Source organism: Lupinus angustifolius, chromosome LG20 (assembly GCF_001865875.1).
Source record: "Lupinus angustifolius cultivar Tanjil chromosome LG20, LupAngTanjil_v1.0, whole genome shotgun sequence".
NCBI lineage: Eukaryota > Viridiplantae > Streptophyta > Magnoliopsida > Fabales > Fabaceae > Lupinus > Lupinus angustifolius.
Window position 1 is genome coordinate 7233076 of NC_032028.1, and position 16309 is coordinate 7249384.

General features: G+C 34.3%; 2 protein-coding genes across 2 annotated transcripts; one reads left to right on the plus strand and one right to left on the minus strand.

The window, feature by feature from the left end:
• On the minus strand, positions 6203 to 7333 carry LOC109335444. The gene has a single exon (XM_019571577.1). The coding sequence runs from the start codon at positions 7331 to 7333 to the stop codon at positions 6203 to 6205; it is 1131 nt and encodes a 376-aa protein (XP_019427122.1).
• LOC109335026 (basic 7S globulin-like) lies at positions 14481 to 16309 on the plus strand. Its single transcript, XM_019571063.1, has one exon. It carries the CDS (start codon positions 14702 to 14704, stop codon positions 16019 to 16021), a length of 1320 nt encoding a protein of 439 aa, XP_019426608.1. The 5' UTR covers positions 14481 to 14701; the 3' UTR covers positions 16022 to 16309.

The window sequence follows — 16309 nt, forward strand, 5'->3', positions numbered from 1 at the left end:
TGCTGATCATAGCTCCATCAATGCTGAGGGATTTGGAGATATCTCAATCAGAAGAAAGGATGGGAAGAGTGCAAGCATAAAAAATGTCCTATATGTGTCCAAGATGAAGAGCAACGTTCTTAGCCTTGGGCAACTACTTGAAAAAGGATATGAAATGACCATGACAGACAAGTTGCTCAATGTATATGATTGTGACAAGAATCTCATCTTGAGGGTTCCACTGTCCAAAAACAGAACCTTCAAGATTGGGATTCAAGTGAATAATTACAAGTGCATATTATCTAAGACAACTCAAGATAATTGGACTTGGCATCAGAGGTATGGCCATCTAAACTTCAAGAGCCTTGAGCTTCTGAACAGGAAAGAAATTGTCACTAGATTACTTTCAATTAGTAGTCCAAGCACACTGTGTGATGATTGTCTGTCAAGCAACCAAAGTAGGAGCAACTTTGTATCTCACATACCAACTAGATCAATAAAGCCACTTGAGTTGATCTACTCAGATGTTTGTGGCCCTTTTGAAGAACATTCATTGGGAAACAACAGATACTTCGTGACCTTCACAGATGATTTTACTAGAAAGACTTGGGTTTACCTGATCAAGAGGAAGGGTGAGGTATTCTCAATATTTGTGAACTTTAAAGCTCAAGTAGAAAGGCAGAGTGGACAGAAATTGATGACCCTGAGATTTGATGGAGAGGGAGAATACTTGTCAAATGAGATGAAGGATTTCTGTGCCAAGGAAGGATTGATTCATGAAGTAATTGCTCCATATACCCCTCAACATAATGGGGCTGCAGAAAGGAAGAACAGAACCATTCTCAACATGACAAGAAGCATGCTCAGAACAAAATCTATGCCAAAAAGGTTTTGGGGTGAAGCTGTCTCTACAGCAGTGTACATCATGAATAGATGCCCTACAAAAAGGCTAAAGGAAACCACACCTGAAGAGGCTTGGTCAGGCTCAAAACCAAGGGTGGACCACTTCAAAATATTTGGTTCAATTTGCTATGCTCATGTACCTGAAGCTCAAAGAAAGAAGCTTGATGACAGAAGCAAGAAGCTTGTATTGCTTGGCTATCACACTACAGGTGCATACAGGGTTTATGATCCACTAAGCCACAGGATAATGTTGAGTAGGGATGTGAGAATTGATGAAACACAAAGCTGGAATTGGAATGAGACAAATAATGACCCAGTAAAACACACAATAGTGCAACTTGATGAAGGCCTAGCAGATTTGGAACTATTGCATACTAATCAACCAGTTGGTGAAGAAATTCAAAGCCAACCAAGACCACAAAGAACCAGACAACCACCATCAAGACTTAGTGACTATGAAGTCTTCCCAGACTCAGAAATCACCACTGAAGGAGAATTGGTTCACATGGCCCTCTTGGCTGAAATGGAACCAGTAAACTCAGAAGAAGCTTTCAGACAGAATCATTGGCTTGAAGCTATGCAAGAAGAACTCATGTCCATTGAGAAAAACAGAACATGGGAGCTGACTGAGTTACCAAAAGGAAAGAAGGCCATTGGTGTAAGATGAGTTTATAAAGTAAAAATAAATCCAAAGGGAGAGGTGACTAAATACAAGGGTAGACTTGTAGCAAAAGGATTCCTTCAAAGACAAGGCCTAGACTATGATGAAGTCTTTGCCCCTGTTGCAAGAATGGAAACCATAAGGTTGGTGGTATCATTGGCAAGCTATAAAGGTTGGTGCATCCAACAAATAGATGTAAAATCAACATTTTTGAATGGGCCATTAGAAGAAGAAGTGTATGTTGCTCAACCCCCTGGGTTTGAAATAGCAGGGAATGAAGGATTGGTGTACAAATTGCATAAAGCTTTGTATGGCCTTAAGCAAGCACCAAGAGCCTGAAATAAGAGGATCGATGGCTTCCTGTTGGAACTTGGCTTCTCCAAATGCATAGCTGAGTATGGTGTCTATCTAAGAGGTGCAGAGCTAAATCAAATGTTAATTGTGTGCCTATATGTAGATGATCTCCTAGTAATAGGCAGTGATGTGAATGAGATCAACTCATTCAAGCAAGCTATGAAGATTGAGTTTGATATGAGTGATCTAGGAAACCTATCCTACTTCCTAGGGATAGAATTCACTAGAATCAAGGGAGTAATTGTTATACATCAGAAAAAGTATATAGCTGATGTTTTGAGAAGATTCAACATGACACACTGCAATTCTGTTTCAACACCTATTGAAGCAGGAAATCAAGTGCTCCAAGATGACTTAGCTGCTGATAAAACCATGTACATGCAAATGGTTGGGTGCCTAAGGTATATCTGCAATACAAGGTCTGACATTGTGTGTGCTGTAGAGGTGATTAGTAGATTTATGGAAGCACCAACAAGAGGTCATCTCCAAGCAGCCAAAAGATTACTTAGATACATCAAAGGCACCATAGATTTTGGTCTTCTACTACCAAACCATCTCAGCAATCCCAGTTGTGCAGCTTGTATTGCAGCTTGTCAAAGCCTATGGTTAGACACATTGTTAGTGGAACTGAAGCTAAAAGAAGAAGGGAGTGGCTCTATTTTAATGGTTGACAACAAATCAGCAATACATCTTGCCAATAATCCAGTGGCTCATGGTCGTAGTAAGCACATTGAGACAAGATTTCACTTCCTAAGAGATCAAGTAAGAAAGGGCAAGTTAAAGTTGGTGTTCTACAGAAGTGAAATGCAAATCGCAGATCTCTTCACCAAACCATTGAAGAAGGAGAGGTTTGAAAAGCTAAGGTTGAAGATAGGCCTTGTAAGATTGAATGTAAACTAAATTAAGGAGGAGTGTTAGTGATACTTTTTGTAATTCAGTTTAGTTAGTTAATCTAGTTGGTGTATACTTTCTGTTTATAGTAAGTAGTTAGTTGGTTGATGCTATAAATAGAAGTGTTTGTTTTGTAATTGATATAGCAATTGATGCAATACAAAAAGACTAGACTTACCTATCATCTATTTCTCTACATTCTTTACCAATAATTCTTTATTCTTCTTCTTCTTCAAATCTGATTCTTCTTCTTTCTGCTCGTGCACAACCTTTTCTTCTTCTTTGAGTTTGCAAAGTATAGTAAACAACATAAACAAAAAATAAATCCCTCATACTTTAAATTTAAACTTGCAAATTGCATAATAGAAGGGACGTGGAAAAGGTATTGTTGTAATCGTTTTTGTGAAAGTTTAAAAATGAAAGTCATCAAAATAATATCAAATTAAACAGTTTTTTTTATAGATAAAATTTTCCAATTTGGTAAAGTGCATCAACTCAGCAAGACATATTGGAAATGAGAAATAGATAAACAAATTAAAATAAGATATAATACAAATAAAAAACCTATGTTCAACAAAAAAAACAAGTTAATTGGTCATATAGTTGAGAATCTAATGTTTTTATTTATAATAGACATATTATTTCAATTTTTAATTCAAAATTCAAAAGAATAAAGAAATCTTAAAAACTTTCACCCAAACTAGGTGATACAAAATGGAGATGCATTTTTTAAGATTCTGGATAGCTATATTGTTGTATTTCTTCTTTTTACATTTTTTTATCACTAATGTAAGATTGATATATGAGAGACTTCTAGGAATTATTAAAAGGTATATGCATGACTTGTAGGAATAAAATAAGACCACATTTTTGGGTGGATATTCTCCATTTTATTTTCAAGCACTTCTACTAAAGATATATCTGATCAGATACTTTTAGTTTTCTCTAACTCTCTTCATTTTATTTTCTCCCCCAACTATGTTAGATTTGGCAATCTAAAATCTATTTGCACAACATTCACATTATTGCATAATCTAATACATATTTTATAATATGTATGGGATTTTGGGTTGTCATTAAAATTGGTACTACACTACTACTGATCCATGATCTTCCCTTAAAAAGTGTTAGAATAATGAATGTGAAACCCGAAAATGAAAAGAATGCAAGAAGTGCAGGAAGTAGAATGAAGAAGATTGAAGGAATGAAACTGAGATAGAGAATGAAATATGCAGAGAAGATTACTTGCAATGAAAGAAAACGTGTATATGGAAGAGTAGATTGATTGGCTTTGTATTATTGGATTTATATATCATTGTGAATGAATCATAGGCTATTTATAGTAAGCCATAACCGACTTAACTGAATTTTGAATTACATTTTCAACATCCCCATGATTCAAAATTACAATTCACCATACATCTAAGTCACTTAAACTTCTACTGATTCAGCCTTTTGAATTCCTATCTTCTTCCTTAGCTCTTTGAATCTATCTATCTTCAATGACTTGGTCATTATATCTGCCAATTGAAACTCACTTTTACAATGCACTAGCTTGATTCTTCCTTCTGCTACCTGTTGTCTTAGATAGTGATACCTTGTTTCAATATGTTTACTTCTGCCATGTGAGACCGAATTTTTGACTAAATCAATTGTTGACTTATTATCTATCAGCAGTTCAATCACTTCTTCATTGTAAATGCCAAGTTCCAGTAGCAATGAAGACAGCCATAACGCTTGGAAGACTATTGAGCAAGCAACTATATACTCTGCTTCACAGGTTGATAATGCCACTACCCTTTGCTTCTGAGAACACCAAGAAATTGGAGCACCAGCAATCACGAAAACATACCCCATGGTACTCTTTCTGTCTAGTATATCACCACACCAATCTGAGTCAGAGTAGGCCATGCGATGTGAGCTAATCTTCTCATCTTGATGAGGGAAAACTATGCCAAAATCAAGTGTTCCCTTTAGGTATCTTAAGATCCTCTTGGCTGCCAACATGTGAAAGTGTCTTGGATCACTCATGAACCTGCTAACTACACCTACACTGAAGGAGATTTCTAGTCTAGTATGGCAAATATATCTCAAACTTCCCAAAATTTGCCTATACATAGATGCATCCATAACAGCTTCTCCTTCACAGTTGTCCAACTTCATATTCATCTTAGCTAGTGTTTCTGAAGAGTTACAATTCGTCATATTGAATTTGTTCAATACTTCAAGTAGGTACTTCCTTTGGTGCATGAATAACCCTCTCTTAGTGTGTTTAAATTCTAGACCAAGGAAGTATGCTAGTCTGCCTAGATCAGTCATTTCAAACTCACCCTTTAGGCTTCTCTTCAACTTCTCAATTCCCTGTTGGCTACTACCTATTATTAGCAAGTCATCCACATACAAGCGAATAAACAATGCATCACAATTATGGTTTATTGACTTGATGTAAACACCATACTCCACTGCACATTTCTGAAAACCAGATGTAGAGAGGAATTTATCAATTCTTTTGTTCCATGCTCTTGGTACCTGCTTCAATCCATAGAGTGCTTTCTTTAATCTGAGCACCTTATTCTCGTTTCCTTTGCTAATGAAACCAGGTGGCTGAGACACATATACCAGTTCCTCCAAAAGTCCATTTAGGAAAGCAGACTTAACATCCAATTGCCATAAGTTCCATCTTTTCCAGCTAGCTAGTACAACTATAAGTCTTATTGTCTCCAATCTAGCCACTGGTGCAAAGACTTCAGAGTAGTCAAGCTACTAGCATAAACCCTTTAGCTACTAAGTTCCTTCCTTTTGCATAAACCCTTTAGCTACTAGCTTTGCTTTGTGTTTAGCTATATTGCCATAAGGTTTTAGCTTGACTTTGAAGATCCACTTGACTATTACTAGCTTCTTCTTAGCAGGTAAGTCCACCAATTCCCAAGTGTTGTTCTTTTCTATGGATTTGAACTCTTCTTGCATGGATGCTCTCCAAGTACTACTGGTTACAGCTTCTTCAAAGCTAATAGGTTCTGTATCAGCAAACAAAGCCATGTATTGCACAATATCTCCTTCCTAACTCACTACATCATCAGAATTCAGAACATAGTCTGGTAACCAAGGAGGTGGGTTCCTTGCTCTTGTTGATCTTGTACCTTGTTGAGTTGAGGTATTTGTCTCTATGCTTCCCTCAGTTGGCTCAGTGTCACTAACTTCCCAATCAATGTGTAGTTTTGCCAAAGGAGTGGGATTTCCCCTTAGTTCTTTCAATGAATTCACTTCATCAAAACACACATCCATGTTGAACACCACTTGTTTTGTCTTAGGATTATACAACTTGTAGGATCCAGTTTTGTTGTAGCCTAAGAAGATCATAGCCTCACCTTTATCATCAAGTTTATTCCTCCTCTGGTCTGGTATGTGTTTATATCATAGAGAACCAAAAATCCTCAAATGCTTCACAGATGGTTTGGTTCCTAACCATGCTTCCTCGGGGATTTGACCCTCAAGTCTTTTAGTTGGGCACGTGTTCAATATGTAGGTTGTAGTACTTATTTGGAAGGTTCTGTTTGAAGCCATTGCTGCCCTCATTACTAGTTTCTTCTTAAGATCAGAAATTTCCAATGAACCATTGAGTAGTTCCATTGAAAAGCCTTTCTCCAACAGTTGTCTCATGCTAATCATATTGTTCTTCATGTTTGGCACATAAAGCACATTTGTGATCATAGCATGCTTGTCATCCTTTCTGTTTATCAATACATCACCAGTGTCTTCAGCTTGGATGACTCTGTTATCAACAAATCTAACATTGCTCTTCTTCTTTTCATCAAAGATCACTAGCCAGTCTCTGTGACCAGTCATATGACTTAAGCATCCAGAGTCTATGTACCAAATGTCATTGTTCTTGCTAACCTGATTTGTAACCATCATGAGTAGGAGAGGTTGGTCATCCACTTCAGCCTCAATTTCTTCTTTAACCATGTGTGCTTCACTATGTTGCTTGCCTCTACCATCACTTTGACTAGGAGGAGCTTTGCATTCATTTGAGAAATGGCATGTTCTATTATACTTAAAGCATCTCACCTTCTTTTTATCTATTGATCTTCTTCCACCTTTCCATTGATTTAGGCTTACTCTTCTTGTTGAGTTTTCTGGTTTGTCATGATCAATTTTGTCTTGATCCCTATGCTGAAAATTCTTGTGATTTCCACTTCTACATTCTTTTCTTCCACCTCTTCCTCGAAATCCATTTCTTCCACCAAAGCTCTTTATCTCTATGAAGTGAGCTTGTAGAGCCTGATCAACAAGTTTTCCAATGGATTTTTCAATGAGTCTTTGCTCATGTGCCTCAAGAGATCCTTGAAGATCCTCGACCTTCAAGTCTTCAACTTTCTTGGATTCCTCAATTGCCACTACAATGTGGTCAAAGTTTGGTGTTAAAGTGCGTAGGATCTTCTCAATGATGGATTGATCACTGATTTTCTCTCCACATGCCTTCATTGCATTGGTATGTGTTAGAATTCTGTTAAAGAATTGAGTCACTCTCTCATTAGTCTCCATCTGCATCAATTCATATTGGCGTCTAAGAGTTTGCAGCCTCACCTTCTTTAGTTGTTCAACACCTTGGTTACAAGCTTCAAGAATCAATCATGCCTCCTTTGAATTTTCAGCACCAAAAATCTTTTCAAAGTGTGCTTCATCTATACACTAATGTAAGAGAAACATTGCCCTGCAATCCTTCCTTTTGTTCTCCTTGTATAGCTTCCTTTTTTCTTTTGTTGCATCTACAACAATGGTTTCCAATCCTTGCTCAACAATCTCATCTACATCTTGATACCCCATTAGTGCCTTCATTTGCACTCTCCATCGGTTCCAATTCTTTTCATCTAGGATTGGAAGATTTGTTGGGAAATTGCCACTATTTTATCCCATTGCTTTCGAGGGTGATTGATCAAGATTGGAGTGAGTTCTTGGATCTTTCAATCTAGCTCTGATACCAATTTTGTTAGTACAATGAATATGAAACCCGAAAATGAAAAGAATGCAAGAAGTGCAGGAAGTAGATTGAAGAAGATTGAAGGAATGAAACTGAGATAGAGAATGAAATATGTAGAGAAGATTACTTGCAATGAAAAAAATATGTATATGGAAGAGTAGATTGATTGGCTTTGTATTATTGGATATATATATATCATTGTGAATGAATCAGAGGCTATTTATAATAAGCCATAACCAACTTAACTGAATTTTAAATTACATTTTCAACAAAAAGTTGTAAGATTTTTTTCTTCAAACCTATTAATATAAAAAACGGATAAGAAGATTTGAATTCAATGAAGATTAAAGAAAAAGATACATAATTCATCCTAATAAAATTAATCCATGCAAGATAAATTGAATAATCGTTTTAACAATATTAGAAATTTAATGATTGGCTTGATCAAAGGCAATTTTTAACAATATTAGAATCAAAACTTGAATAATTCAAGTAATAAGTGAAATAGGAATGAAGGCCTTGGGTCTGCATGTAATGTTTCATTCGTGGTAGGAAAGCTTGTCCAGACAAGATAAATTGAAAAACACTTCAATTTTTGGAGAAAATTTAAGGATGGCCCTACATATTTATTTTTTCCATTGTCACCTTTTTTCTATCTTAAGAGAAATATTATCATATTTTGTGTTTTTTTCCCTCAATTTTTTCCTTACTTTTATTGAAGGATAAACATGATTTGCATAACAAGGAATTGAAGGTCACTTGCATCGCCCAAATTGACAATACACGGTCAGCACATGACCGAAGAAACTTAGCCCTGACTCGTGGAATTGACCGAGACAGGTTGTCCTTGGTGCACAAACATGACCGAAGCAACATGAGTGTGGGGTAGGAACCTGACCGAGACAGACTAAGCTTGGCGCACAAAAATGACAGAAGCAGCGTAGGCATGGCGTAGGAACCTGACCGAGATAAACTAGGTTTGGCGCACAGAAATGACTGCAGCAACGTAGGCGTGGCGCAGGAACCTGACCGAGACAGACTAGGCTCGGCGTATAAAACTGACCGAGAAAGTCAATCTAGCCAAGCTAACCAAGGCTGACACACCAGACTGGCCTAGACAGAAATCAACCATGGGCCATCTTAAGCATAATCCATAACCTTTAAATTGTAATTGAGCACAAATGTCCATTTTAATAAATTGATCATAAGGATGAATTCTCATCAAAAGTTAGTTAAGTTAGTTAGCCTATTTTGAGTTTGCTTGTTTACCAAGCAACCACTTTCTGTATTATAAAAGGGTACTTAGATGCTATAATTCAATAAGAAGAGAAGTATTATTCATTGTAAAATCGCTTTAACTTTCCTTCTCAACCAAGACATTAAGGTAATGTATGGATGTCCTCTAAGAACATAAGATCATGTATGAACAAAGATTCCAGGTTATCAAAAAATCAATGTCATTGTGTTCCTCAAATTTTTAGTATTGAGTGTGATAGAATCTTAATTATCAAGGAAGAATGAAATCTTCTATCGTCATTATTTTATGTCATCTTATTTGTCAGAAAAATATACACCGCATTAAAGATTTGATAATTTTTATTTTAATTGATGTTAATTTTTTAAGAAGATAATTATTTCTTATTAGTAGCAAAGATAATAAAATAGAACGGTGGGTATAGACTATTTCTATTTATCAGAGAATTCCATTATTTTGAACAATTCCATCTTATAAATATAAATTTGGTTATTTTTATCAATTAATTTTTATCTTTAATATACATAATCTCAAAATAAATATTACAAAGATCATAATAACAACAAATATTGGCTCATAATGTAAATAAAAAATCAAATAGTTGAGACTCACTCTAGTAATGGGTTTTTCCCCTGGGCTCTAGGCACAGCCACAAATAGCACATATGGGTGGGAATAGAACAGATCAGCCTACAAGTGCTTATAATCCGACCTATTTAAGGTTAAGCTAATTAATACATTTTAAAAAGTATATATTTAAAAATTCTAAGCTTAAGCTTGAAAAAAGCTTATCAAACTTATCATGTTGTCCTACTTAAATATTAGTGATAAATTATATTTTATTTTACATTACTGTTGGATCTATTTTACATGTGAAGATTTATTAGTTTATTTACATGTAAAGGCCTAATGGCCTATTTAGGGTTAAAGACTTATTGATCTATTTATTCATAAAGGCTTACAAATCTCATTATGCCAGAATTGATATTTAACAATGTACATTCAACAACGCTTATATGTTGAACGCTGTTAAATGTAAGGCGAAAAAGAATTAACAGCGCTTATTTAAGCAAGCGCCGTTAAATGTGTTATCTTTAACAACACTTATTGAAGGAAGCGTCGTTAAAGATCATATTTCATATATCTAACATCACTTCTTCATTAAGCGCTATTAAATGTGTTATCTTTAACAACGCTTATTGAAACTAGCGTTGTTAAAGACCATACTTCATATATTTAACAGCATTTCTTCAATAAGTGTCGTTAAACGTTTGTTTTAGTGAGCGGGAATATTTTCAAATTCAAAAACAAAACCTCATACAATAATACATATCACTTAGTTTATTATTTCTCTTACCTTTCTTCTTCTCCATAAGTTACATTTTTTCCTCTTTTATTTTTAGTTTCTCTTTTCAAACAAGTTATCTTATTTTAACTCATTTATTTCTCTCTTCACTAATAGTGTGATATTTATTTATTGTGATGTTATGCAGCTATGGTGAAGTTAACGATTTTTGGTTTCTCTCTTCAAGTATAAGGTAAATCGTTATCTTATTTTAGCTCATTTATTTCTCTCTTCACTAATAGTGTGATCTTAATTATTTGGTGTGAAGTTATGCAGCGACGGTGTTCTAGGTTTTTGGCTATTGTGAACATTGAAGAAGAAATAATGAACAACTTGCGTAAGATCTCATTACTCATATGTTGTTTTATAATATTAGAATCTGTTAAAGTTGAATGTAGTTGAAGTCATTGGTGACTTAACAAATTTATTGTAAATGTGGTGAAGTTAAACATGTTTGTCATGTGTTTAATAGAATGTATGTGAGATATATTGTCTTATTTAGAAAGTAGACATTTAACAACGCTTGCTTCATTGAGCGCACTGTTAAATGTCCACTTTCTACAACACTATAAAAAACGTTGTTTAATATAACCTTATGTACTGTGCTCACATAAAAAGTGTCACAAAAGCGCTGTTAAATGACAATTTTAAGCGTTGTTGTTTTGTTATTTTGGCATTGTGCATCATTGATAATAGGTTTTTGAATAAAATTATAATTGAGGCTAGACTGTGAAATATGGTAGAAATATAGTTTAGATCAAGATTGATTGAAGTTAGGCCATACAATTTATTATATATGTAAGAGTCATTATAGATGATAAAATAATAATAAATCAAATCATAAATAATATAAATTATATAAATTATAGATAAATTCAAATAAAATAAATTAATTGAATGATAAGATAATCAATCAATTTACATCCTAAGTTTGCACCATGCATGATGATGTCAAGGCATAGCTGAACCTATTTCCACCCCATTGGCACCTTATCATCATATTTCCTGCTTTTGGTAACACACCAAACAAACCTCATAAATAACAACCAACCTCACATCTTAAATTTTTTACACATATATCGTCAATAGTTTTTATTATGGGAAACATCAAAATAAATATGTTGTCTTTTTTTTTATATATATTCTTAAAACTCGTATACAAATTAAATTATATATAAGTGAAAGTAAAATATATATATATATATATATATATATATATATATATATATATGATATCATGTTTAAAACTTGAGTTAATTACATTAACACCCTCTAGTTTTCATTCTTTCATTACACTGATTACCTCTGCATGAGAAATAAATGTAATCTGCTAAACAAAAAATGTGATAAATGCAATTAAGTTAAACAAAACATGGTATATTGTGAGGAAAAATCTAAATAATATACAAATCAATGTATCTTTATTATTTTTTGTTACAAAATGCATCAACAATTCTAAAGAGATATTGTTTAAATCGCTCTTATATTATATCGTAACGAACCAAAAATAATAAAGAGTTATCGACTCATATATTATTTGGATTTGTCTCCATAATATATCATATTTTATTTAACTTAATTGTATTTATCACATTTTTATTCAAAAAATTACACTTGTTTTTCATGCAGGGGTTAATGTAATGAAAGTATAAAAATTAGGGATTTGTGTAGGTGTAAAAAAGTAAGGGGTGGTTTGTATAATTTCACTAAAACTCATACGGTGTATAATTTACTCTTTAAAACTTCATATTTGACATGACATCACCCTTTTAATTAAAGTTGTTCCGACAAAAATTTGTGTATGGTAAATGTGTCATTGGCAGCTAAGCTAGCTCATAAGGAATGATTGTTTAACTTATTAGAGAAATGGTTCATCTCCCACATATTCAACTAGTGTGAAACTTCAATATTTTAACACTTATTGACAATGATGTAAAACTTGCATATTTTGCCTTGCTCTTTGTTTGATAACATGCACGATGAAGGGTACGTGAATATTGGTGTTTGTGTTCTTATTTTATTTTTTATGTATGTGCATATATTTGTGTCCTTATCTTTGTTATGCAGATATAAAGGACAACAACAATGTCCAGCGAAATGGTTAAGGAGCCAGGATATAAGGCAAATGTTGGAAAAATTACGTGAATAGTATAGTTTGACCACACTATCATATGTTTGGTGTATGTTTTAAAATATTTATGGAAGTAATGCAACTTTTAGGGAACTCGTAGATGACATCCACGAGTTCGGAAATGTCGTAGACCAGCAATGCAATTTCTCTGGGAAGTCGTGCATGCAGACACGAGATTCTTACACATTTTCTTTCCTCCATGGAAGTCGTAAATGGCATATCAACATGAGATTGGTTCAAGCACTGAAAGCAACAAAGCAGTTGGTGCATCAGGTTGGTTGTACTTAGTTGCTTCTGAAGACAGGTAAGATTGCACTTCATTGCTTATTTAAAGCTTATCTTTTGAAATTATTTAAGTGTTTGTTTTAAATGTTGAATGTCTGATACTTGAATTCTTGGATATAGGGAAGTAGGTGCAAGATTGCCCCAAATATCTACCCCTTCATAAGAGTGTGACTTTTATTCACTCTTTCTACTATGATGAGTTTATGTTCTTTGCTCATTCCTTTATTTCTCAGTGCTTGAACTGAACAACACATGCAATAAGTAACTATTTATCTGGTTCATAGCTTGCTTGTGCGATTTTCCCTTGATCCAAAGTCATGTCTTCAACTCTAACTATTATGTTCGATATGTCTAGCATGCATGCACATGATATCAATGATGCCTCACTTTTTGCTAAATCTAACATCTGTGTATGTAATGCCATTTCTGAGAAGCTAATTATTTTTCGGATTATTATACTCTTATTCAGGTGGAGATCCAATTATGGGGTCAGCCAGTTCTTTCTTCATGCAAACTGAAAAACTTATTACAAATGTGGTTGCAAACAATACCAAAGAATGAGAAGATTCATACATCTGTTGGAAGCTCAGCTGAGGATTTTGTTATGGTCCTCTCATGTGGACTAAAGGGTTGAATTAGGACTTGAGAGAGCTTAATTATAAATTGACCCTGAAATATTTTTAAGAATTTTAAGAACTGTGTTTACTTTAAGCCCCAAAGACCACATCACACATATGGTTGTTTCAATGATATGTGTAGTGTATGCATGTGCTTTGTAGTAGTTTCCATTGTTTGATGATTTGGTCTAAAGACATGAATTTGACATGGGATTTCTTATCTGTATTATGAGGATTTTATATCTACCCCTTCTTTTAATTTCTTCTTTTATGATAACTAATCACTGCTACCACCTTGATGATGGGATCAATCTGATTTACTTTCTAGAAACTAAACCATGATTAATAGTTATGTGATGATAATTTGGCACTAGTTTTATAAACTCACTTTATATTCATTGATCAAAATATTTTTTTTCCAAGCAAAGGATCACTATGATAAAGTAGGTGCTAAAAGTGAGGTAACGTAGATGAACATTTTCCTTAATAGGTATGGTATAAAACAAACATAATCTTTTTTACAAATTCTTATTTTTATACTTGCAATATAAAATAATAGTATCATATAATTATATTTAAAGAATAAAAGTATCATGTCCTTATATTTTTTTCATACTTTTTATAATATAACTATTTCTGGATTAATGAAATTGATTATAACTCAATATAAATATGGTATATATTAATTACATCAACATCTTATTTTTTTAATTAATCAGTGGTTATTGCTATATTGATAAGGCACTACTTCATTGGGAATTAGATAAGCACAATGGATCTAAGCATGATTGTAACAAGGGACAAATATTTTACAACGTAAACTTTGGCTGACATAATCTTCTAAGTTGTTTGCAATAAGGGACTAATAAGTTGACTGATTTATTTATGGCAAGTGGGCTAGTTAGTTTCTCTCGGTTATTTGAATTCAACAAGGACGTAGAAACATTGAAGGAGACTATGGATAGGGATCAATTGTGGGTATGAAGTGCTAATATATATACTCAGCAATTGCAAGCATTTGTTGAATTTCGATTTTAAGTGTTGAATAACAGATATCATATAAAAGTTGGCATTTTATGATAGTTGGAAATCGCATTAACTTGGTTGCCATTTTTGACACACGCTATTAATCTGTGTGCTCAACACCTCAATTTATTACATGCACCGTCATGAACTAAAGAAAAATCTTACGTAAGAAACTTATATAAGCAACTTCTTTTTCTTTCCCCATTCATCACACAATCTCATCTTTATCTATACATCTTTTATCTCTTATCTCTACCATTAAACATTGTTGTTCATGCTTGTTCCAATGGTTGTCTCAGTTAGATTCCTCATCTTATGTTCCTTCCTCTCATTGATCATCTCTTCCTCCATAGCTCATACCTCTTTCAGACCAAAAGCACTTGTTCTTCCTATCACCAAAGATCTTTCATCCTCTACTCCTCAATATATCACCAAAATAAATCAAAGAACACCACTAGTGCCGGTGAAACTAACTCTTGATCTTGGTGGTGGCTACCTTTGGGTGAATTGTGAAGATGGATACACATCATCAACTTCTAAACCAGCACGTTGTGGCTCAGCTCAATGCTCACTCTTTGGCTTATATGGTTGCAGTGGTGACAAAATATGTGGCCGTTCAGCAAGCAACACTATCACAGGTTTATCAACTTATGGTGATATTCATGGAGATATTGTTTCTGTCCAATCCACAAATGGAAACAACCCTGGAAGGGTAGTTTCTGTGCCTAACTTTCTCTTCATTTGTGGATCAAATTCTTTACAAAATGGTCTTGCTAGTGGTGTCAAAGGTATGGCTGGTCTTGGAAGGACTAAAGTTTCACTCCCTTCTCAGTTTTCTTCAGCTTTCAGCTTTAAAAGGAAATTTGCTATTTGTTTGAGCTCTTCCACTAGTACAAATGGTGTAATATTCTTTGGCGATGGGCCTTATAATTTGAACATTGATGTGTCTAAAGTTCTCACTTTCACTCCTCTAATTACAAACCATGTCAACACTATAAGTGGTTTCTTAGGGGAACCCTCAGTGGAGTATTTCATTGGTGTGAAATCTATTAGAGTCTCTGGCAAAAGGGTATCATTGAATAACACCCTTTTATCTATAAACCAAAATGGCATTGGAGGAACTAAGATTAGCACAGTTAACCCATACACTGTTTTGGAGACCACAATCTACAAAGCTGTGACTGATGCATTTGTAAAAGCAGTTGGGGCCCAAACAGTTGCACCTGTGGCTCCATTTGGGACTTGTTTTGCAACCAAGGACATTGGGTTTTCTAGAATGGGCCCAGGTGTGCCTTCTATTGATCTAGTGTTGCAGAATGAGAAGGTGGTGTGGAACATTATTGGTGCAAATTCAATGGTTCAGCTTAATGATGTGATTTGTTTGGGTTTTGTTGATGCTGGATCAAACCCAAGTACATCAAAAGTTGGATTTGTAATGGGTGGGTCAAACCCAATGACTTCAATCACAATTGGAGCACATCAATTGGAGAATAATTTGTTACAATTTGATTTAGCAACATCAAGGCTTGGGTTCAGATCTCTCTTCTTGGAACACACCAATTGTGCTAACTTTAACTTTACCTCTTCTGCTTAAACAAATTTATATATAGAGTATAGGTTTGTATTTTAACATATATGTGTTTAAGCTTGAGTGGTTAATAAGTGAGGTTTTTCTATTGAGGGCCTCCAGGAATTGGAAATAGATCATCTCCAGTATCGGAGAGTCTAGTGCTGGATAGGATGATGACATGTGGCCAAAAAAGGTGTTGTTATTTGATGGAACTACTATATTGTGTGCAAGTGCATCTTATGTAATGATTAATTAGTTTTCAGTTTTTCACCCTTTGCTGCATAGACAAGGAGTACAAATGTATTTATTGTA

What these genes read in the sequence shown, in the direction of transcription:
- LOC109335444 (XM_019571577.1), bottom strand. Translation starts at nt 7,333, where the DNA reads ATGGAGACTAATGAGAGAGTGACTCAATTCTTTAACAGAATTCTAACA.
- LOC109335026 (XM_019571063.1), top strand. Translation starts at nt 14,702, where the DNA reads ATGCTTGTTCCAATGGTTGTCTCAGTTAGATTCCTCATCTTATGTTCC.